This window comes from Aphelocoma coerulescens, chromosome 12 (assembly GCF_041296385.1).
Source record: "Aphelocoma coerulescens isolate FSJ_1873_10779 chromosome 12, UR_Acoe_1.0, whole genome shotgun sequence".
NCBI classification, from domain to species: domain Eukaryota; kingdom Metazoa; phylum Chordata; class Aves; order Passeriformes; family Corvidae; genus Aphelocoma; species Aphelocoma coerulescens.
In genome coordinates this window covers 2,130,978-2,154,088 of record NC_091026.1, presented here as the reverse complement: position 1 = coordinate 2,154,088, position 23,111 = coordinate 2,130,978, and the positions used below count along the sequence as shown (strand labels likewise).

Here is a 23,111-nt window from a genome sequence, read left to right as displayed (position 1 = left end):
TGAAGCAGATTTTCTGACCGTTTTATCTCGCTCGAGTAAGTTTGCGTCCACTTTGGATTTAAAAGCCAGCCCTGCGAGCTGATCTTGGGCAAGTAAACAAAGCTGTCCTGTTTTAGGCTCCGTTTGCATTCGCAGCCCCCGATCTTCCCCGGCACTTCTGGGCATTTTCCTGAACTGCCGCCCCTGTTCGCAGGCTGGACAGAACTTCATTCATGAAAAGGAAACCTCTCAATGCTCTGCTTGTGAGCCTCCAACAATCGCTGGTTACAGGGAATAATGAATTACAAATAAAAGCTGCAATAAAAAGCATTTTAAAAAAATAATTTCATCACAGAGTTAGTTTGAAACAGCAAGGAAAAATATCCCAGTGGTGTGTTCTGGAGGCACGGCTCTTTCCCTGCATTCCTTATTAATGCAAATCCTGCTCAGCACAGATCTGTGCCTGTATTTCCTGGCTGATGTTGTACGTGGAATACACACAGAAAGGCAGAGTTCAGGAATCCTTTCCACCTTCAGAGCTTTGGTTGCTGTGGCGATCTGGATGTGTGTAACCTGTGAGCACCCTCTGTTTATAAAGAAAAACATTTCATGAGGAGGCAACCCGAGGTTTGATTAGAGAGTAGTAAAGAACATCTCCGGATTGACGTGCAGGACAGGGCTGCTTAAACAACTCTGGGTTTTGTCACAGCCCAAATCAAGCCTAGGAATTGAAAATTCGTTAACATGACCTGAACCATTCCAATCCAGGCTCATGAAAATGTATTTTGTTGAGGCTGAGATTTAAGTGTTCCCAAAGTAGCTTGTTACCTTTAGAGAGATGTGTACATGTTTCACAGCAGCAGATTTATTTCATTTCTGGACAGTTATACAAATATTAGTGCTCTGATTCTTTTTCTTTTTAAATCCCATCCCCCTCAAGACACACTCTGTCGGTTAGAAAAAAACCCACAAATATTCAGAATTATTCGAATTGGGTCTCATTTTTAGACTTTACATCCCCACTGAACACTGAGCCAGGAACCCTGTACACTATGTCCTGATTTCACGCAGCCATACTTGGATTTTTTACTTTTCCAGTCCAAAGTTTTGGCTTCAAATCATAAGGTTGGATCCAAGCCCGGGACTAACACCTGAAAATAATTTAGACCTGTTAACATCTCTGTTCTTACCTAGAAGAAACGGACTTCTTTCAGGAGAGGGAAAAGATGAAAAAGGCTGGAGCCTTGCACAGGAAGTTCAAGCTGCAGGAAGGCAGTAAAACCCCCGGGCAGGTGTGCCAGGGGTCTGGGATCAGCACCTCTGGGACTACGGATTCTCAGGCCTCACTTAGGGCAGAGGACGGGAAAGTGATGAAGGAATTAATTGGGAGCCATTGATTGGTTCCATACGACGTCACAGGGTGGCTGTTATAGGTGATCTAAACAGACCAGTTTGAGGGCTGCTCCCACAAAATTCAAATAATAAAGAAATATGCTGGGCAAACACTCTTCCCTACCTGTCCCTGAGGCACATTTTGTCCAGGATTGTCCAGAACACATCCAGCTATGTTCAGGGTGTCCTAAAGGCTTTTATATCTACCACAATCAAACAAATTACACAATCAATAGAAGAATATTATGCTCAGAACAAAATTTTAAAGTAATTTCATGACAAGTCACAAATTAAGGTCCACTATATTTTAGATATAGAAGAGGATTACATGCTTTCAACTGAATGTGTGGAAAGCAAAAGTGCTAAAATTAAATCTCATGTGCCAGTTGTGCAAATGCCATTAATATATGTTAGTTATGGTCTTACCTAGTGTTGCCTGCGGGGATAATTCAACTTCTAGGAGTCCCTCAAAGGCAGCTGTACACAGGTGGAGTATTTAAAGTATGATCACACCTAGAGAAGTGAGCGGCCATAAGAGAGGTTCTCAATAAATGTGTTCCCAGATGGTCCCAGCTGGCAGTGGGAGGGATGGGATGGGAGATGCTGTGTTTTTTGAAACCTCAGCAGAACCATTTTCTGATAAATCTTCATTCCAAAATGGTTTTGTCAAATTCTATCTGAGTTTAGGCAACGACGTATTTACCTCGTGGCTTTGAAAGGGATTTCAGTAGGTCTGGAAACCTCTGTGCTGGGGAATACGCTCTCACAAATGCAGGAAAATGTGCTTTTAGGCTGTGTATCACAGGAGACAAATGCTGCCTGTGTCTTGTGCTGGTATCAGGCAGAGCTGGAGTACCTGGTACCACTGAACAGCACCAGCAGGCACTAGGGCTTAGCTTGAAGCTGCATTGGCCCTTTTTATATTGGATATTGCAGAGGTTGTTGTTAGATAAGGAAAATTACTTTTAGGGAGTTTAAAAGGAGCTCCTCTGCTGGAGAGCCATGCTGGGAGAGCTGGGGGTGCTCACCTGGAGAAGACTCCAGGGACACTTCAGAGCCCCTTCCAGAGCCTAAACGGGCTCCAGGAGGGCTGGAGAGGGACTGGGGACACGGGATGGAGGAGCAGAAGATAACCCGGAGCTGAGGACAACTGAGGGCTGGGGATAACCCAGGATTTCAGGATAACCCAGGGCTGGGGATAACCCAGGGCTGGGGATAACCCAGGATTTCAGGATAACCCAGGATTTCAGGATAACCCAGGGCTGCAGGATAACCCCCTGTGCCTGGCTGGGCTGGGATTTCCTCCTGCCACTGCTGTCTGCCCTCCCCAGTCCATTTTTCCAGAGGCAGCACTGCCCAGTCAGTTTGTCCATCCCTGGGCACTGCTCACCAGCATTTCTCTGGGGGGTTGAGTTCACACTCAGGCTGTGAGCAGTGTCAAGGAGCACTGAACTCTGCTGCACAGGGATTGTCCATACAGCTTTTTCCAAAGGTTTTTCATTGTCATGGGACATGCCACAGCCACCTTGCTGTCCCTTCCAGCTGTCAGGCAGTTTGAGTCTGCTCAGAGTCTTTTGCTTGGGCTGCCTGCTCTGTGCTTTAGCTTCTGGCAGTGCACAGAGTACAATTTTTTATCTGTATCCATCTGATTTTCTCTTCATTGTGGCAAATGAATCTTACTTGAGAATGGTAGCAGGCAGGATTGTCCACAGCAATAATTTATCTGTTGCCTACTCAATGCTTTTCCTCGGTTCTTTCCTCCCTGGTTCTCATCTGGCATCGCAATCACTGCTAAAATCTACTTTCAGTTTACCTGATAAAGTCACACCAGATATCCTGTACCAAACCTATAAGATCACATTGAAAATTCAGAGTTAGAACAGCATTGCACAAAACAGGCAGGCTTTCATGGATTTTAAATCCCAGTGCCTCCGTGTCAACTACAGCCTGCTTCACACAGGAGGGCATTTATAGCTGTCACCTCTAAATACTACCGTAAAAAAACCCTTACAGTTTATAGTCACAGCAGTTTGGTGATTGTTTTATAAGATGGCAAAATGTTACTTGACTTTTGAGGCAGGAGTTTTCCAAACAGGTGGTGGAAGGATGAGTTCAAGACTGACACGCCAGAATCGAAATGTAATTTGTTTCTGCAGAGTTTTTGTCTTCAGAATTTCTGCCAGAGATCTGTGGGAGCTGCTCTCGTGGATTCAGTGCAATTACACTTCGTGTTTTCCTCCCTGATGGCAATTTCTGTTTTCATGCTGTGCAGGAGTAGAAAACAGCAGACTTTCTGCCATCAGATCACTTTGTGCAGCTTTAGATCACTGCGATTTTTTGATTGACCAACCAGCTGTGGGCACAAAGGCGTTTTAGGTGGGTCACCTGGTGAGCAGGTGGAGTCACTTCATAACCCAGGATCATCTCCAGCCTTGCCTGACTTCAGGGAGCACATGGAGCTGCTTCGTGCAGCTCCAGCCTCTCCAGGTGGTGCTGGTGGCAGTCAAAGGTGTCTCAAAGGGAGCTCAGAACTTACAATTCTGCACCAGTTCCCACTGATGTCCCTGGGAATTGCGGTGGCCCTGGGACCTGTATTAGTTCACAAAGCACTTTAACCTTCTGTTTTGGGTCCAAGACTCACAGGTAAGGTGCATTTTCCTCTCCCTGGCACACTAATAAATTAAAGCTCTACTCTTTTTATCCCCTTGAACTTCTTGTTTCTTTACTGCCCTGTCTGAAAAGATAACACAAATCACCTCAGCTTCCCCCTGGGCTCAGGGTACTGAACCTTACTCCTTGCAGAGAGAGTTTAACACCCACTTTCAGCTGCCAAGTGGAAAATGTGGCTCCACATCCCCAAATTGTGCCTGTGTTTGTTGAGGCCAGCAGCTGGTGGAGCGTGAGGTTTTCTGCTGAGAGGCCAGGGCTGGGCTGGCCCTGCTGGTGACGGAGCTCCTGCCTGGCTGAGCCCCCACTCTATCTGGAAATTGTGTTTTCTGCAAACCAAACAGACCAGAGAAAGTACATCTGCTGCTTGTTTATTGATTTAGGGCTCTTCCTGCCTGTTTCTGGGAAAGAAAAAAAAAAAAAAAAGAAGGCCACCTTCATTATTTCACTTTTAATTTCCTTTCTCCAAAGTAAGCAGAGCAAAATTAGATTTAGGCTGATGCATATTCCACAAATAAATTACATGGACCTAGAGTGGTTAAATGAACTTTGCTTGGGGATTATTGGAAAGATAAATATTTAAACACTGAACTTGAGGTAAGTCATGTTTATGCAACATCTGGGGGTTTTTTGTCATTGCTTCTCCGCCCCCTCTTTTTTTTTTCCTATTGTGGCTTTTCTAGTCAGCCCTGAGGACATGAAAGCAGGGTGAATACCACCTTCAAAAAACTGTGTTGTCTGTATTGTTGCCGGCAGAGGGTTTTTTTAAACTATTATTTTAGCAGATCATCTTTGCCTGGTTCTATTTTTATAGAAGTCTTTGATTATATTTCACACTATGCCTCGGTTAAAAGAATTCAGAGTAAATTTAGAAGAATTCAAAGTATATCTCTTGGAAAAAAGTCAGCTTGTATTGAAACTGTTCAAAAACACTTAAATTACAGTAGAACCTATAAACCTTTGGGCACCATAATGTATGAAGCTTAAATTTGAAGGTTTTATTTTAAATTAATAGGCTTACAATTGCAGGATGACACTCTACTAACCAGACTCAGAAACTCCAGAGAATTTCTGCAGTAGGGAAGGATAAGGATTTCCTTTACATATGGAAAAATGCAGACAGCAATCCAGATGGGGACTGTGCTGGTTAATTCTGTAGCCATCTACGGGGTCACTGAATTACCTGCACTGCAGATCAGCCAAGGTGATATTGGAGGTACTGTGGAATTTTATCAAACCAGAAAATTCCTTCCTACAGTAAAAAAAACATGCTGAGCACAGGTGTGAAATCTTTAGATACTGAAGATTGATACAATAAAGTACTTGCCTTTTAAGCTCATAGTACAAAAAAAATCTTCAATTTTAAAAGGTTGACGCAGATGAAAAGCTAAGAAACCATAATTAATAATAATTATCCTTGCTATTGTGACATCAATAAGGGAATAATGAAATGAACTGGATTTTTAGATTTTCATGCTCATCTAGAAGAGAAATTTATCCTCTCTAGAGTATGTCCCCAGAAATGAAACACCTGAAAATGCCTCTGATTGGGAGGAGTTGGAGATGGCATTTTATTTTCCAATTTGAGCCTGGTTGACTGCATGGACTTCATGGGTAGATAAAATAAAAAAAAGGAGGCCCTTTTAGTGACTTTTTATTGTGTTTCTTTGTAGAGATCTCTGGGCAGTGTTACCATCCATTAAATCATCCTCCAGTGCCAATATCCCCCAGGATTCCCAGGCACACATGAACAGGGATGGGGTGTGCTGGGCCTTCCAGGGCTGGCTGTCCACAGTTCTGGGATCTCAAAGCTTGAATCAGACAATTCCTTCCAAAATTCTGGTGGAAAAACCACTTTACATCCTGCAACTCCCAGACAGGGGGAAAATATAAAATCATTAAGTAGGATTTCTGACCAGGAGCCTTGGGTTTGGTCTGAGGTAAGAAAGAATAAACTGAGCGTGTTTGTAAGAGAGATGTCACATCTCTGATGGCCACACAAAACCTGAGGAGCCACCCTGGGTCACCAGAGCAGCACCACTTCCAGCTGCCTCCACTGCCAGGGTGGGTTTTGTCTCCTTGGAAAGCACAAGGGAAGTTTATTTGGTGGGGTTCACTGCAAGGTTACAAGAGTTAGGTTAGAAGAGTTTTTCCCTGCTGCTGCTGCAGGAATTGCATGCACAGAACCCAAATCTCAGTTTAAAGGAAGCGGATTCAGGAAGGAGAGAAGCATTTCTCAGCTATTTCCTAGCAGGAAGTACTATGGCACACTACTGATTTTACTTTTTATTTTTCATAGCACATCGCTGAAAATGCTGGTGGCAGTATAACATAAAACCAGCATTTCTTCATGGGCACACCATTAATGTGTGACCTTTATGGTTTTGGTAATTAACTGCTCAGGTGTCAGAACTGTAGCACCTATTCCTGTGCTTTCCTTTCCACACAGCAGGTTTGGGGTTGGTTGTTGTTTTGGTGGGGTTTTTCTGCCCAAATTCCCTGGCAGCTCCACACTGGGGGGTTCAGCACCAGCAGCACCCTTGGCTGTGGAGCTGCCCTGTACTGGAGGTGAGTGGGCAGAAATGTTGGTTTGAACAATGTCAGTGAACACTGTGACAAACACTCTTCATTTGGATAACAAATTAACTCTCACAGAAGAAAAATATGGATTCCTTCCTTTTCTCCACAAGAAACAAATCCTCCACCAAACTTTGAGAGATGAGGAGAAGGGAAATTTTATGTTTTATCCACGACAGTGTTTGATTCCTCACACTCAGGGAAGTGCCCAATCAAAGTAGCACCTACTACCAGTAGTAGTTAGTCATGGAACTGAGCTGTGCAACTTATCCAAAGTCAAGGTTCCGCTGGAATAAAATAACAACAGGAGAAGTTAAAACCACATAAATGAAAGTGTGTGGACCAAATCCATCTTCGTAACTTTTAGGAGCTGATAAAACAGATACAATTTGAATATTCACTGATGTTATTTTGATTAATGGCATTGGATTAGCAAATGTCAGCGTGTTCCTCAGCTGTTTGTGTATGTGTTCCCACAAAGAGCCAGGAGTTTTTCCAGTTGCTCCCAATATTTATTACCCATCCAATCATATTCATATATGACTATAAATTTGGAAAACTTTATTCCACGTTTGCCAAATATTCTGGTTTCTGTCTAATTAATAATGGTGGTTTATTGCATTGCTATTTAAGCTAGAAGCCCTTGTAATCCTATTTTTTTATTCTGCTGTATTTTGTGTATATTAGATGTATGTGGAAGGGCTCATGCAGTACAGCCACTTCCATCTCTCACATTTATGAACTTGGCAGATTTCTCAGTTTCTCTTGTTGGTCTTTGGGTTTTCCCCCTCAGTTTTTAATTGCCAGAGGCGAATTTTTACTTTCCTGAATTTAAGAAAGCTTTCAAAAAATCAGCAACACTTTTTGTAAAATAGCCTTTTCCCCTCAGTGGTACTTTTCAAGGCAAACAGCTTTTATAGCAGTAATTATAATGTAAATGATAATTATCAGTAGTTATAATGCAAATGTAAGGAAAATCCATGGAGCTGGTAAGTTTTCACGGTCTCTATCACACTTTTATCATATGTAATGTTCATCAAGTGTAAGAATAGTCTGGAGAGTGCCTGTTCTGCCAAAATGACCAGAAAAGAGCAGATTGGGAAGTGGGATGGGAGGACTCAGGTCAAGTTTTCTTTAATTTCCGTGGGACATTTCAGGCTTTGTTGGCAGAACAATCCCCTGGGCACAGCTTGGTGACAGAGGTGTGCTGCACAATGGCAGAGGGAAAAACTGGGATAATTAAAGTCAGAGCAGGAATGAAGGAAAAGCTGCTCAAACCCCAAAATAACTCCAACTGCTGAGCCCTGGCTTCATGGCCCTGTCCCAGGGAGACCTACAAACAAGAGAAGTGCTGCAATTACTGAGCTTGGCCTGCCTGGGTTTTTCCTCTCCAAAGTTTGAACTGCAGCATCCAGAGCCTTTCCTCTGGCTGCCACCTCTGCCCTCAGTCTGTGCTGGGATGTGGTGGAGCACATGGAATCTCAGGATCAGGGTCCAGAGAAAATGATGTTGCTGCATTTTTCTGAGGGAGGAAGCACAGATTCTTTTTTTTTCTTTTTCTTTTTTATTTTTTTTCTTTTTCTTTTCTTTTAATGTGTTTGTTCCTGCGGCCCACAGAGGATTCCACAGCTTTGGGATCACAGGAAGATACGTGGTCCTGTTAATTACAGGAGTGCCATCTGTACTGCTGTGCTCAGAGGTCTGCCAGCATTTCCATCACAAACCCCAGAGCAGTGGTTTGCAGTTCAGTCACAGAAATGTGGTGCTGCCCTTATGAATCTTGAGTCTGGCAATGATTTGTTCCCCTCCTACCCCCAAAAATTGAAAAAAAAGCCCTGGTTTAAAATCTGAAAGTGATACACCAGTGACTAGATGTTGACTAAGCAGGAGCTTTGGTTCCTGCAGTTTAGCAAGAACTGTATTCCTAAATTCCTGTGTAGGTGGCCTTTACTGTAAAATGCTTTTGCAAGTGCTTTTGGTTATTCTGAAACTAATCAGTGTCTCATAAAACCTCTAACAATTCTTAGTTTATCTTCTAGAGCATCAGCTTTGCCTCTGATTGTGTTTATTGTGCTGGGATGTGGCACTCAAGGAAGGGTTTGGAGCCTGTAACACTGTCCTGCTGCTGCCCAGTTTAATTACATGGTGAAGGTGTTCAGATTTTTATTTCTAGTTCTAAACCTCTTCTGTGAAATATCTGTGTTTATGCTTGGGTGAGAGAGGTTAAATATAGGCACATTTTAGATGTAAAAAACCCATGTCCATGACTGGGAGATCTCAAACTTCTTCAAGTGAATGATGGAAGTAAAAGTGGTCACCCACAGCACTTTTTGAGAGACAGAAGCATTCCCATTTCATTGAATAAAGTGTTTTCATGTGCTTCTGTATATTTGATTTCCTACTCAATGGCTGGATTATTCTTGGTTATTCCTTGCACTCTAAAGCTGGAGCCTTCCCTAGAAAACCTGGATGCTCTGTATCACGAGCTGGGACCTGCCTTTAAAGCAGGTTTTTGTGAATTATACATCACTGCTTTCATAAGTGGTCACAATGTATTTACAGCCCTGCTAAACGATGGAAATCAAGGGGAAAAGGTGGTTAATTTGGCATCATTAATGATTAGAACCTTGGAGAGTTTGTGGGTGAGAAAACACAAAAGCAAAGCTTAAAATAGGAAACAGCAGAAACTCAATTTAAAAAGTGAAAGTTGAAAGGAAGACATAAAAAGTTAAATTAAGATTAGTTAAGGACACCAATTGGCTGCATTGGGAATAACATTGTGCTCAGAAAACACACCCAGCAAGTCAGGATGAACAGTTTGAGGCACCACGTGGCCAGAACAGCTTTGGCCACATTATGATCATGCTTAAATGATTTCCCTAAATGGTGTTGTTTAATCATTGAGCTCGTGGTCGCTCTCTTCTCTGATCTGCCTGTTTTGTTTCCCCCCAGCTCACAATGCCAACCTTTCCTGTTGTTGTGAAGATTGGACATGCTCACTCAGGCATGGGAAAGGTGCAGATGCTGCTTGTTGCATGTTGGGAGCCTGGGCTCTGTCCCTTACCTGTGCATGCTCCTTCCTTCCCTGGATATTTTACCTTTTATCTGCCCAGACTCTGTCTCGGACCCCCCCTTGCAAATCTCTGCTCAGAAAGCATCTCTCTTCAGGGAAATAAAAACAAGGACAAAGTATTTTTACGACGAGGCCTTTGCAGTTTAAGAGTTGCCCTTTGTGGGCTGTCCTTTGAAATATGCTGAGATGCTTTCTTGAAGCAAAACCTTGTTTATTAATTTGCTGTCTGCACTGAAACTCTTCAAGAGTCAAGGTCTGTTGCACAATCCAACTTTTTGGAGCTGGGAGTGTGGGAAGGTTTTGCCTCGGTTCTTTATTGGATTCAGCTTGGTACTGAACTTTGATTCATTTCCTATCTTGATGTGTTGTCTGTGATTGTTTCTTACCACTGTATAACTGCTGCTTTCTTTCTCCTAAGTAATTGCATTTCAGTGGTGAGTACAGATGTTTTGGTATCACTTATCTCACAGTGCTGGGCCAATGGGAGAGCATTTAAATCCCACCTTCACTGCTAACAGTGACAATTTCTGGTCATTGCAGAGTAACTTCACTCACTGAAAACACTTCAGTGCTAGAAGTGGTTTAGATTTTAAAAGAATTAATCAGAGAATAGTTACATTTATCATCCTGAATCTCCAAACCTCCATGAACATAATCTTTGCTACCAGCAATAGAAATAGAAAACTGATTTAATTGCAAGTTGTACTGTATGTTATCTTTTGCCTATGACTGTTTTGCTTTGTTTCATATTTAGTAAATCATTGGAAGTCCAGCAGCCACTTTAATTGAGAGCAAAATGAACCACTAATTAAGCTGCACTCTCTGTGGATTGCATATGTGAAGTGTTAGAATGTTTATGCTGTACTTAGGATATTCACCCCTCATTTAGAGAAAAGGGGAAATAATGCACAGAAATGTTCCTCGTATCAAATGTCTAGAAATGAATTTAGATTTTTCTTATAGCTATGAAATATTTAAAACCCTCAAAGATTAAATGCAACAAGAGAGCAAAGGAAGGTTCCCCTGGACCCCCAGCCCTCTCTGAGGGCACTGCTGGCAGCAGCATTTCCAGAGGTTCCAGTCAGACCCACACAGGCCAGTCAGTTTTCAGGAAATAAAGTTGAAACGAGGCCTCATGCCTGGTTTGTGGCTCTCAAATGGCGAATTACTCTGTACCATTCTCCATCTGAGAGCTGGGAGTAAATACTTAGACTTCAGGCTTTTATCTCCACCAAATTCCCTTAATTGTGCCACGTCCCACCTCCCAGCCTGGCCCTCAGGTTCCCTTTTCAGTCCCAGAAGAAGGAAAAGCAAACGAGATGCTGGGCTTGCAAAGAGCTGCAAACTCTCCTAATATTGGATAATCCCCACCTGCCTCCTCACCACTCTGAAATGCCTTTGGGTCAGTGTGGCAGAGTCCCACCTTCCCCCTCCCATTTTCCACTGGCCCCAAGGCTTCTCTCCTGAGCCCCTTTCACCCCCTGCTTCACCTGCTCCGAGGTCCCCCCAGGGATATGCCTTCCCTGCCCAGAGGTGAGGTCTCTGTCCTCCCCCTGCCCTCTAAAACCTCCTTCTCCCTCTCCCCTAGATCAGCATTCCCCACTTTTCCATCCCCCTCTTATTTCAAGATGTAAAAGCTGATGGTTTAGTGCAGAGTGTTCCACGCCTGGGAAATCCCCCTCCCAGAAAGCCCAACTCCTTCAGAGAAGAGGGGAAAATGCAACCAGTGGTTCTGCTGCCTGGAGCCAGCCCTCTGTGCTCCCTGAGAGCGTGCACCCACCGGGATATCGGGATCCTGCAGCCCTTCCCTTGTGGGAGAAGCTGCTGGGATGGTGTGAGAGCTCCTGGTGGGCTCCACATCCAGTCAGTTACCTGAGCAATTTATAGACCCACCAAGAACTCTACATCAGTTGGGGCTGCATGTCCCACCTAAAAAAAATTTCTGAGGCCTGCAGCTCTATAACTGACCAGCATCACTGCAGAAAAAAGCAAAGAAATTTTAAAAAAAAAGGAAAGCAAAATAAAATTCCACTGTCTGCAAATCGCTTTCTCTGGATAAGCAGGCAGTAGTTTGCCTATAACAACAGATATTTTAAAGCAGGAATGTCATAGAACCTAGAAATCAGATAAAATATCAGATAGTTTTTTTTTTTGATGCTGTCAAAACCATGCTTCTCATGAATGCCATTTGCAACCGGATTCCACATTTTATTCCTAATTACTCTTTTTTTCTTTTGTCTGTGCTGTGTTCTTGTGGCTTGATGGCTCCAGATCAAGGTAGACAACCACTACGATTTTCAGGACATAGCCAGCGTGGTAGCGCTCACTCAGACCTACGCCACCACTGAGCCCTTCATAGACTCCAAATATGACATCAGGATCCAAAAGATAGGCAGTAACTACAAGGCATACATGTGAGCCAAATCCTTATGTTCTTTCCTGCTTTTGTTTCAAAGTTGATAAGCACCAGTAAGATTAAAGAGTGTTGGAGGAGTCTCTGAGCTGATGCCTCCCCTGTCACACTCTCTGGAAAGAGTATTTTAAACTTTCTGGATTTACCAAAATTCTTTGTATCGTTGATTGGGACTGGGAGGAGGAGAATGAGATGCCAGGTGAGCCTGCTAGAGGGTTTTTCTGCTAACTTGTGTTCATTATTCTCATTTAAAGAAAGGAGCAGTTGGAAGAGGGTTTTGTTTCACAGAGGACTTATTAATTCAGATTTCTCTGTATCTTTTCAATTTAAGAACAAATTTTCTTCAGATTTTTCTTCTTCCCTCTGAGGATAAGTTGGAAGGCATTCATTCACACAAACAAACCGGAATTGTCACACTTTAATGGAACCAAGTCCTCTCCTTTCAACAGAACACATTAAAGAAACAATTCAATCTTGCAGTGACCTTCACAGAGATGCATGAAAACCTCTTCCAGTTTCAGAACCCAGGTGTTTGTTTAAAGGCCATGACTAAAGGAGAGGCTCGAAGGATGTTTCAGCTTCACAGACAACATTAAGCTGGAGCAGCACACCAGGTTATGATGTAGCAGTTGAGCTCTGGTACCTGTGCTTATGCAGATTTTTACTCTGTTTCAATTATCAGGCAGTGTAATCTGCCAAACACTCCTTTAATTTCTCATTTTAGGACAAGTTAGATCATCTCATGCCTTTGTTCCCTCACACTTACAATCCTGAGGCAAGGAAAATAGAACACGGATAAAAATACACATTTACATAGGCACACCCACATCCCCACACAGGGATATTTCTCAAGGAACTCCTGAAGACTGGAGGGATCAGAGATTCCTTGGAAGTTGTTTGGAAGGTGCATTCAAGTTCTTTATCAGTGAAGAACTCCAAGCAAACCATAAATGTTGAGAAAACCTAAAGTTGGAGCTGGATTAAAGCAAATCCATAAAATGTTTTATAGTTCAAAAGACAGGGTTGATGTTAAGAATCAAATAATTTAGAACAGCCATGAGAAAATAGAAACTTTGGTCCAGGGTGGGAGAAGGGGAAAAATTTATCTCCTTAGGTTGATATTGGAAGGCCACATTCTCTTCTCACCAAGACATTGCTCTCACAGCAGCTGCTCTGTCCTGACCTGGCACTGAAGGGGCAAAGAACATCCAAGGTTTGGCCTTCCCAAAACAGCTCAGAAACCCCTCCACTGCTCACTTACACATGAGGGGCCTCAGGAAAGCACAGAGCTGGGTGCAAGCACTGTTCCCATGGGTCAGATCCACCCTGCAGCGTGGACACTCAGTTCTTCTGCTCCGTTTTGAACCCAGGATTCGCTAAACGTTGTGAAAACAGCGCGTTGGAAATTTGAGTTGTACACAGTGACCACAGCAGAGCACCCACAAAGCTCACAAGGATTCCAAAGTGTCTGGAATCCTCTACTATTCAGTGTTTTCAGTGACACAGGACTGTGCTTTAAGCTCCCTGTGGGATTCAGGTGTGTTGGGCCGTCCCCCCCTCTCCCTACAGGTTCTAGAATCTCAAACAGATGATGCAGCTTTCATCCCCGAGCTTCTCCACGAGAGTTAATTCCAACTCTGCTTGTTTGTCTTACACTGGAGCTCCAGACTTGCCTTTCCCTGGCTTTCCTCCCTCTCTGAGGACACCCATCCCAGTTTTTCTGACAGCCCCGTGTCCCTCCACCCCAGTGTCCCCTCTCTCCACCTGTCTGGGCTGTGCCTTGGCCCAATCCCACTGCTCTCCCAGACTGCTTCAACCTTCCTGTCTCTTCATCCTTACCCCTCATTCCAGAGCTGTTCCCATGCCCCAGGTTGTGCCTCAGCCCTTGGATTTTCCTCAGTGCCACTCACCAGCCTTGCTCTGCCCCTGCTCCCAGTCCCAGCCTTCTCCACCATAGACCTTTTCATGCCCCTGCTGCTGCCTCTGCAGGGCTGGATGGGGCTTTTCTCTCTTTTTCTCTCTTTTCTCTCTTGTTGGTGCTTTGACAGGCAGATTCCTCATGTTGTGCTGCCCATCTTTCCCCTTCTCTAATAAACAGAGCTGATTTTTCCCACTCTTACAGCTCCCAAGGGTAGAGTTTTAGGAATAAGGCCCAGCTCTTGATGGCTACAATACATGGCCAGCTACCAGATGTAATACTGGGCTCATCCCCTGTGATAGAAATTGGACCACAACATTTTGTAGGAGAGAGCCCCACTCTTTTCCCATTGACTTGAAATTTAAATGCTGTTCAGCATCAGGAACAATTTTGGAAGAGTCAGCCATGGTAAATTTATCATTCTGAAACATAAATGTTTCTTCTTCGCAGAAGAAGCAGTTGGCCTAAGGGACAGCAAAAATAAGTTAAAATGACAGCCTGCTCCTCCTACCTTTTATTTATTTTTAAGTTTCTGCTCAGAAACTCTGGGTTCATCCAAATGGTAAAAGCCCAGCGATCATTTTTTCTCTAGATTCCTTCATACCCTTAAATCACACACCAGAATGAAATACGGATTCGTTATTACAAAGCATCGTGGAAAGGAGAAGATTTACCAAATGCCTGAAGAATTCTTCACGTGCACATGCATATACATGATGTCAGGAGAATATTGTTCTACAGCTGGTTCTCATTTTGCTCTGTGACACAGGAACAGAGCACTTAGAGAGCCACCACAAAAAATACCAGCTGAACATTTGTTTTTGTAGTTTAAAGAGAGTTATTAAGAGCCTCAGTTTTATAATTCTGTGGGAAATTGTGGTTTAAGTGGATCCATGAGTCACCAAACACGGGTGCTTATCGTCTGTCAGTAGAGATTATGGCCCAAAAAGGAGGATTGGATCCCTGTAAATACCACAGCCCCTCCAGGGGCTGTGTGACACACACTTAAGTGCCCTGGGCACTCGGGCAGGATCCAGCTGACTTCAAGGAAATACAGTTTAAAAGGGTCACATACAATGTTGAAAAACAGAAATACAAAAGCCCTGTACGCAAATCTCCCCTCCAAAGGCAGCACTGCGAGTCCAGGGGTTAAAGTGCTTTGATCAAAAGGTCAATAAACCAAAAGTAAAGCACATCCAGCACGGGAATAGTGTTGGAGGATCAAACCACAGAGCAGGCTGCCTACCCAAGAATAGCAGGCAGACATTTCCACATATTTTTCTGATGACAAGTCCCTGTCCCAGCAATTTGGATTGGGTACTGTAAATGCCACTAAATAAAGCAGGAAGGTGTTGGAAAAGGGGAAGCTCAAGTTACTATGAATTGTTCAGCAATTCTAAAACAGTTCTTCCTTCTTGCAAGGACCAAACCGAGTGCAAACATGTTAAGCCTAAGTGTAAAGCACTTAAAGCTGCAGGAGTTGGTTTATTTACTATTCAGTGTTTGGCTAAAGAGGAGGGAATAATGATGTGAAAGATTCTTGGCAATTATCAGAAGTGAAGAAGGGTGAGAAACCTACATATTTGATATATATAATTACAGAAATCATCCCTAGGGCTTAGGGTGTCTGGTTGGGTAGTTTTGGAGCAGTTCACCATGGTCTCTTGTTCTGGAGTTCATCTGTGTCAAACCCACAGTTTCCTGAGATTCCACCAGTCAGTTCTGTGTCCACAGCATTCCTCAGCCCTTCTCTGGTCCCTGCAGCATCCTCACAGCCAGCCAAGCATCCATTGGGAGACTTCTGCAGGAGCTTTTCCCACTGTGGAGGGAAAACAGGGCTTAAAGCAAACCATCTTTGCCTCTCGAGTCAGTGGTGCTGGGATTACATCCCCGCAGCTGAGCATCTTGAACTAAATACTTGCTACAAGCCTTCAGGATAACTTTTTGCCCTGATTTGGTCACATCTTCCTTCCTAAAAGACACCTAAAAGAGTCCCTTCTAATTTATTCCCGTGAGAAGTCTGCAAGAGAATTGAACTGTGATTTGTGAGATTTTCTCTCTGATGCAGAATGTGTGTGTAGAGTAGTATTGAACCTAAAATCAGTAATTTTTGAGCAGTCACATGTATATAAAACATCACCTTAAAAAATGGAGCAGAAATTACAACATAACCTTATTGCTGGGCAAGGTTCCCTCACACAGCACTCAACAAGCACCTTCTCTCTTCTCTCTTCTCTCTCCTCCTCTTCTCTTCTCTTCTCTTCTCTTCTCTTCTCTTCTCTTCTCTTCTCTTCTCTTCTCTTCTCTTCTCTTCTCTTCTCTTCTCTTCTCTTCTCTTCTCTTCTCTTCTCTTCTCTTCTCTTCTCTTCTCTTCTCTTCTCTTCTCTTCTCTTCTCTTCTCTTCTCTTCTCTTCTCTTCTCTTCTCTTCTCTTCTCTTCTCTTCTCTTCTTTCTTCCACACACACAAAGGACATGGCATCACAGAAGAATTTTCTGCATTAAAACCCACCAAACATTATGAGGCTCCCAGAGAAAAGTCAACATTCCCCCACAATTGCTACTGACCCTTGTAATTAACTTAATGGAAAAATGGAGAGAAAGCTCTTGCTGCTGCCTAATGTACTTTTAATACATTGCAGATGTTCCCATGATTTTACCAACTGGAAACACTTCATAACTTGTATCCATAGCCTATTCCCAGTACAGCATTTAGCTTTCACAAAGCAGTAATCTTCTCAGCCCTGGTAGCAGCCCTAAGGTCTGAAGAGAAAAAAAAAACACTTTACATGGATATTTTCTTTCTTAGAGATTAAACAGAAGGTGAACTGACACAGTGTTTAGATTATATCAGTAAACAGCAAAAACTGAAAACTGGAGGAGAACCCAAAATCCAGCTCCAAAACACACCTGTAATCACTTCAGAGGTGTTAGAAACATAAATATGTTTCTTTTCAAGTGTTGGGACATGACCCTGCAGTGGGGGTGGGTTTGACAGGAGAAGCTGAAGCCTCTTGACATTTACCTTTGCAGTACCAGTGTGTGTTACAGATAATCCAGTGCCTTTGCAGCTGGCACCAGCTCATTTCTAACACTGCCCCTTCATCAGAGCAGGCTGGGTTTTTAAAAAAAAATCTTAAATAAATAAATGGGGAACAGAAATTTTGCAGCCCTGTCAGTCTTTGCACCTCCAGTGAAGTATTGCTGACAATGCTCTTACAACCCCTCACGGTTCAGATGTTCTGTGACAAGCTGCCAGCTAGGAAAAAGGGGTCAGTGCTGCTGCTGCACTCATGTGGAAAGCAGAGTCATTTGATAGTGAGCATATGAAACCACTGGCTGTCTTTGTAATGTTTTCCCCCTTTCAGGAGAACTTCCATATCCGGGAACTGGAAGACAAACACGGGCTCTGCCATGCTGGAACAAATTGCTATGTCAGATAAGTAAGTCGAGTCTCATGTAAAAGGTAATTAAAACAAAATTAATGGTGTTTTATTTTAAATGAATTTTTAAGGAATCCCATTGTTGGTACACAATTCACAGTAAGTGCATGTCTTGTGTTCATTTGGGGAAAAAAGAATCTCTCGATTAGGTGGAGGAGCAGAGCCAGGAGTTCATGTGGCTTGTCCCAGAGTTAATTACCCACACTCAGGAGCCCTGGGTGTTACATGAGCCCTTGGGCTCCTACATCCACACCTGCACCTAAAAAACTGCTGGAATTCCCTTCAGAAAATTAAATTTCACAGATTCAACCTGTCAGTCATTTCTCCTGGTTCATTTGCCCTCTCTTACCCACCAGTCTTACCCAATGCAGTTTTAAACTTTTCTCCTTCTACATCCTGTAGCCTAGCTGAGCAATGCAGCCTTCACTTTGCCTTTTTAAATCCCATTTCTCTTTTCTACTTTCAATCCCAAATTCCTTACTTTTCATTTTATAAATTTCCACTGAACTGCACTGTGAGGCTTTTTCCCCTGTTGCTGGGATACACTGAAGCTCTATTTCCCTTGTGCCATCATTCCAGCTCTGTACTTTGGTTTACTGTGCTTTTCCTTTTCTTTCCCATTCTTATCCTGGATAATTCTTGCAGTCCAGTTGAAAACATTCATGCAGCACCACTTTGAAGCTCAGAACTCTTTTCTCAATACTCCTCATTTGCTCCACAACACATGAACCTCTTTTCCCTGCAAAACAAAATCTGAGAGGCTTTTGGATGGCTATGAATTTTCTGTTGTTCAGCTTCTCCAAAGGCTGCCACCAGTGGAAGCTGAAATAAAGTCTGTGCAGTGAAAGTGTAATTTAAAAGGTGTTTTAAAGTTCAACAGTAGTCATGTTTTGGGGGGGTGTTGGTTTGGGGTTTTTTTTTTTAAAGTCTGGAACCTACAACTTGGTCGCTCTTACGAGCTGAGGGAGACACAGGAACTGAACCATTGCCTGCCCTGGAAAGGTGAAAACAAGAAAGACGGGAATTCCAGCTCCCTGCTGTCCAACCCCTGTCTAGACTGTGTCCTCACTGATCTCCCCTCTGGGGATGGACTGGAGCCACATTATTTTCTCTTTCTCATTCCCTCCCACCTCCCTCTAGCAAGTGAGGTTATGTCTTCCCTGGGAGGGAGAGGCAGGAGTGAGCTCTGGGGTGTGTAATTACAGTCCCCGGGCTGTGTGGAAACACAGGAGCTCCAGTTCTGCCCTGAGGAAAGCAGTGCCAGCAGCAGTGGGAAATGCTCCCCTCGCCCTGCTCCTGCTGGAAATGCTCCCTGAGCTTTGCTCCTGCTGCTGCTTTTCAGTGTAAGTTAATTAGAGCAGAATAGGGATTTTCCCATTAAAACACTGGCCAACAAAACAAAACTTCCTTTATGCTGATGAGGCCAAAAGCATGGAAAAGGTGGAGGTTTTCCCCTCAGAGAAAGGGGCGTGTGTGACACAGCCCTGCTTTAGTGGGATTGCCCACGGAGTGCTCACAGCAGAGCAGGGCACACAAGGGGAAAAGAGACTTTTCTGAAGAGCTGGAGCAGTTTCACCACACAGCAGAAACAATCAGATCTGCTGCATTTTGGTTTTAATACAGGCCATGAATGAGGAGGAAGTGCCTTGAAAGCACTGCCTGATGGACATTGTTGGCTGAATACAAATCCCAGCGCAGAAATTTAGAGAAGAAAGAAGAGTGTGGCAGGAAGGGACAGTGAGAAGCAGAGGAGCAGCACAGTTCAGGGTCACGCTCTCTCATTTACCCCCTGTTCCAGAGCTCCTGCTGCCCAGAAGAACAGAGAGCTGTGCCAGCAGTGCCCACCTCACCTGGCACACCTGATATTCCCTGCCAGCCCCCTGGGAGCAATCCTTTATCCTTTATTGCCTGCCAGCCCCAAGGCTGCTGCTCACACTGGCTCTGGGAAAAGAGGAACCGTGACCTTTTGTCAAACCTACTGTGCAAGCCTTGGGTTTAAAACACTCCAGGCTGCTCCATCCAAGCCCCCTCTTTCCAAATGTATTTTTCCAGCTCTGTGTTTGTTGGCAGAAGATAGACCATTAAATATACTTTCATAAATCTGATTGATGTTGCAGTATTTTAAAGAAAATTTCCTCATTTTTGTTTTCATTTCGAGTCCAGATATTTTCTGTTCAAGACAAGTTTTGTTGTCCTCGTGACTCTCTAAGATACACAATATTTTACAGAAAAAAAAAAAGTTATTTATAAGCAAGTGCATGCAAAAAGTCCAGTCAGTCAGTGCATCTACAGATGTTGAAATTGTCAGGCATCCAAAAAACCCTCTTGTATTGGACAAAAACCATGTTTCTCACAGGAAAAAAGAAATTAATTTCATTGCTAAGATATTACCATCAGGGTCTTTTCAAACAGTTGTATCAATTTCTTTGTATTCTGCTTAAAAGAAAAACTTTTCCACTGGAACAGATTTGATATAAGAAAATATAAAGAATGTGACTTAATAAGTTTGCTTGGAAAGGATGCTCTTCCTGGAGATATTTATACATGAGTCAGACTCTCAGCCCAGCAATGAATTTCCTTTGATCCTACGATGAAATCAAATGCTTTGTTTATTACAGCAGGGGTTTTTTCAGTGGAAAAGACTATGAGGTGGCAAATCCATCATCAGGGCTCTAGGGCTGCAGCAGGAGAGGGGCTGGAAGAGGAAATAGCTCAACTTTGGACTCATGCATGAGCCAAGGAAAGAGGGAGAATTCATGATAAATGAATGCTTTAAAAATGGGGATTTTTAGCAAATCATGTCCTTCAGCTGGTGACATCACTCTGCATCATCCCTGGATCATTTCCTCCCTGCCTGGTGTCCAGCCCAGCTCTGCTGGGAGTCACTGAACATTCCCAAAGGGATTCTGTCCTTGCCTTTGGGCTCTCAGAGCTCTGTGCTGGTGTCCCTGCAGCTCTGCCCTTGGTCACAGGAATTGCCTCACTCTTCGTCCAGTAAATCCCACCTCATCCTCTTGTTGGACAGTTTCTGTCTTCTAGAAAAAGAAAGGGAAATAAATCATATTGCTGCTTGTGGAATGGGTCAAGTGTCCCTCCTCAGTCTGTGTCTCTTACCATGACATTACAGAATAAGCTGAAGAGTTTTTATGCTCAGCACTGTGTGAAATAACCTTTTCAGGAGCTGTAGAATTCCTTGGAATTCTTTAAAATCCAGTTGAGATTTGCTGTAGTTGTCTATAACCCGACATGAGGAACATAATCCTTGTCTGCATGCTCCATAACACCCATAATGTCATATCTTAGGTTATCCTGCACCCCCTGAGGGATTGTCCTGGCTGGATTTCTCCTTTTGCTCAGTGCTGTGGGAATAAAACCAGCCTGGCTCCTTTAGAAAACAGCTGGGGCCACGATTTAGGATGGAGCTTCTCACTCATTTTGCTGATACAGGAACCAAACCCATCCAATATAGTGAAAATTCTCAATTTAGGATGAATGTTATGTTCAACAAATTATTAGGTGAGCCTCTAGAAAATCAAGAGCCTGATGAGATACTCACAGAGTAAATTATTTTTACGAAACAGGTACAAGCTTTGGGTTGACACCTGTTCTGAAATATTTGGTGGTTTGGACATCTGTGCTGTTAAAGCTGTGCATGGGAAGGATGGAAAAGATTATATTTTTGAGGTAAGCAACCCCACTTTGTTTTTTCAATATATGCTTTTACATGTTACAAACACCCAAGGAAAGAACCCTTCTGATCGCTGGGCATTGGCTTATTTGTGTTTCAGTCAAGGTTGTGTATTTTTGAGCACAGTTTAAATCATGACACAAAGCCACAGGTCCAAATTAGTGGCAACACTTGCTGGAAAACGTAACCCTATAGATGGAAATGTCTTTTGGTGTTTGAGGAAATGTACACAAACTGCAAAACAAAACCAAATGTGGATGGCACATTTTCCCAGCCCTTATGATTTCTTTCCTGAGCAGGCTTACCAGCTTTTCCTGGAAGGTTTATAGATAGCACTATCCCAAGGGAACCCCAACAAAATTATACCTTGCCATGGAAAGGGAGATTAAGAATGAAGTGGAAACAACTTTGCTGTTTTTTCTAGCCTAAATATTGCCCTGAAGATCTGAATCCTCATGAATCAGAAGTTTCTGCTGTAGGTAATTTTGAAAAGTTGAAGCTTTTTTTCACTTTGAGTTGGTTATGGAGAAATATCACTTTGTGTAACCATAAAACAAATCATCACTTTCTTATCACACAATTCCTTCAGCATCTTCCATGTTCCTAGGATTTTATTCAGGAGGTGGGCAAGGATCTCCAGAATGCCCCCACTCCAAAAAGCAAAAGGTGAAAGCTTTTTAAAAACGAAGTAGCCCCTGCAAATTCTGTGCTGGACCAAGAGGCTGCCTCACTTCCTGCTTCTGAACAACCCCCCTGATTTTCCATGCCACAGGCAGTCACACTTTCTAAACCCCAGAATTCCAAGAACTGCAGGATCCATCAGGAGCTGGGTTTACAGAGCATTTTAATCAGGGTGCAGAATAGATGTTGCAATTAAAGAAAAGAAAAAAGAGTGGATGGAAGCGTGATAATTCCTGCTGTTGTACGGAATCAGCTGAATTGTTTGGGAGATGGGAATGCTCGTCAGCAAGGATATTCAGAATCTGTAAAAGACTTTGAAATGTGGGGCTGTTTGCAAAGTTCTCATCCAGCAGAACATCTGTAAAACTTACGATCATCTGGTGCTAAAGAGGCAGCTCACATCAACAGCTATTACACTGCGATTTTCACAGAATTCTGGGCTCCAGTGAGGGCTGCAGGACTGTCTGCACCAAGTTTGGGAGAATTTCCTCCTTTTGTGTCCTTTCAGCGTGGGAAAACAAACGCCACTGAAGCTGGCACGTGCGTGCTGCACTCGAGGGGGCTGAGCAGGGCTGAGCAGTCAGTCCATAAACCCTGGGCTGCACTTCCATCCCGGGAGCTGTGCCCTCGTGTGTCCATGGGGATGCCACACCTACGGAAAAACGGAGTGGTTTGGTACCACTGACACCTTAATCCTGCAGAGATCACCTGCCCAGCAACACACAGGCTCCTGAATGGATGAAACCATGTTTGCAGATTTGTTCTTCCCCATTTTCACTTGGCACATTCTGCCAGTGTCACCTCCAGCAGGAGGACACAGGTGTGTGTCACCCACCCACCCTCGGAGGGAATGGGAATTAGGGGGGGATTCTGCTGAAGTACCCTTCAGATATCCAGACCAGTTTTGCTGAAGACAGGAAGGACAAAATATTGAAGTGATATCATTATTCAAGCACAAAACTTGTGTTTTTCCTGGAAGCTTTGGGCTCTTTGCAGTTTTTTAGGTGGGGGATGTAAGAGGTAACTTTGCCTTTTAACAAACAGGGTTTCTAAAAGTGCTTCCTTGAAAAAAACTTCCTTGTCCAGAGGAACACAGTGCTTCTTCCTGCCTGCCACTGCCCTCCTCCAAGGAACTGTCTCCAAACTCCTCCTAAGGAGGAATGGACTAATTAAAGGATCACCCAGCCAAGCAGAGGGGCTGGCAGGTTGATCAGGAAGAGGGCCAGGTTACGACTCTGTGTAACAGCCTTATCTCTTCATTTAGAGTCTGTTCTTCCCCCCTC

At 43.5% G+C, this 23,111-nt stretch overlaps 1 protein-coding gene across 1 annotated transcript in view; it reads left to right on the top strand.

The window, feature by feature from the left end:
- The window catches only part of SYN2 (synapsin II), a 153,639-nt gene that overhangs the window by 103,266 nt on the left and 27,262 nt on the right, over positions 1-23,111 (top strand). The window contains exons 6-9 of the mRNA XM_069027771.1: positions 9,568-9,630; positions 11,960-12,102; positions 17,385-17,459; positions 21,041-21,143. Of these exons, the coding sequence (XP_068883872.1) occupies positions 9,568-9,630; positions 11,960-12,102; positions 17,385-17,459; positions 21,041-21,143 (384 nt within the window). The remainder of the gene's footprint in view (positions 1-9,567; positions 9,631-11,959; positions 12,103-17,384; positions 17,460-21,040; positions 21,144-23,111) is intronic.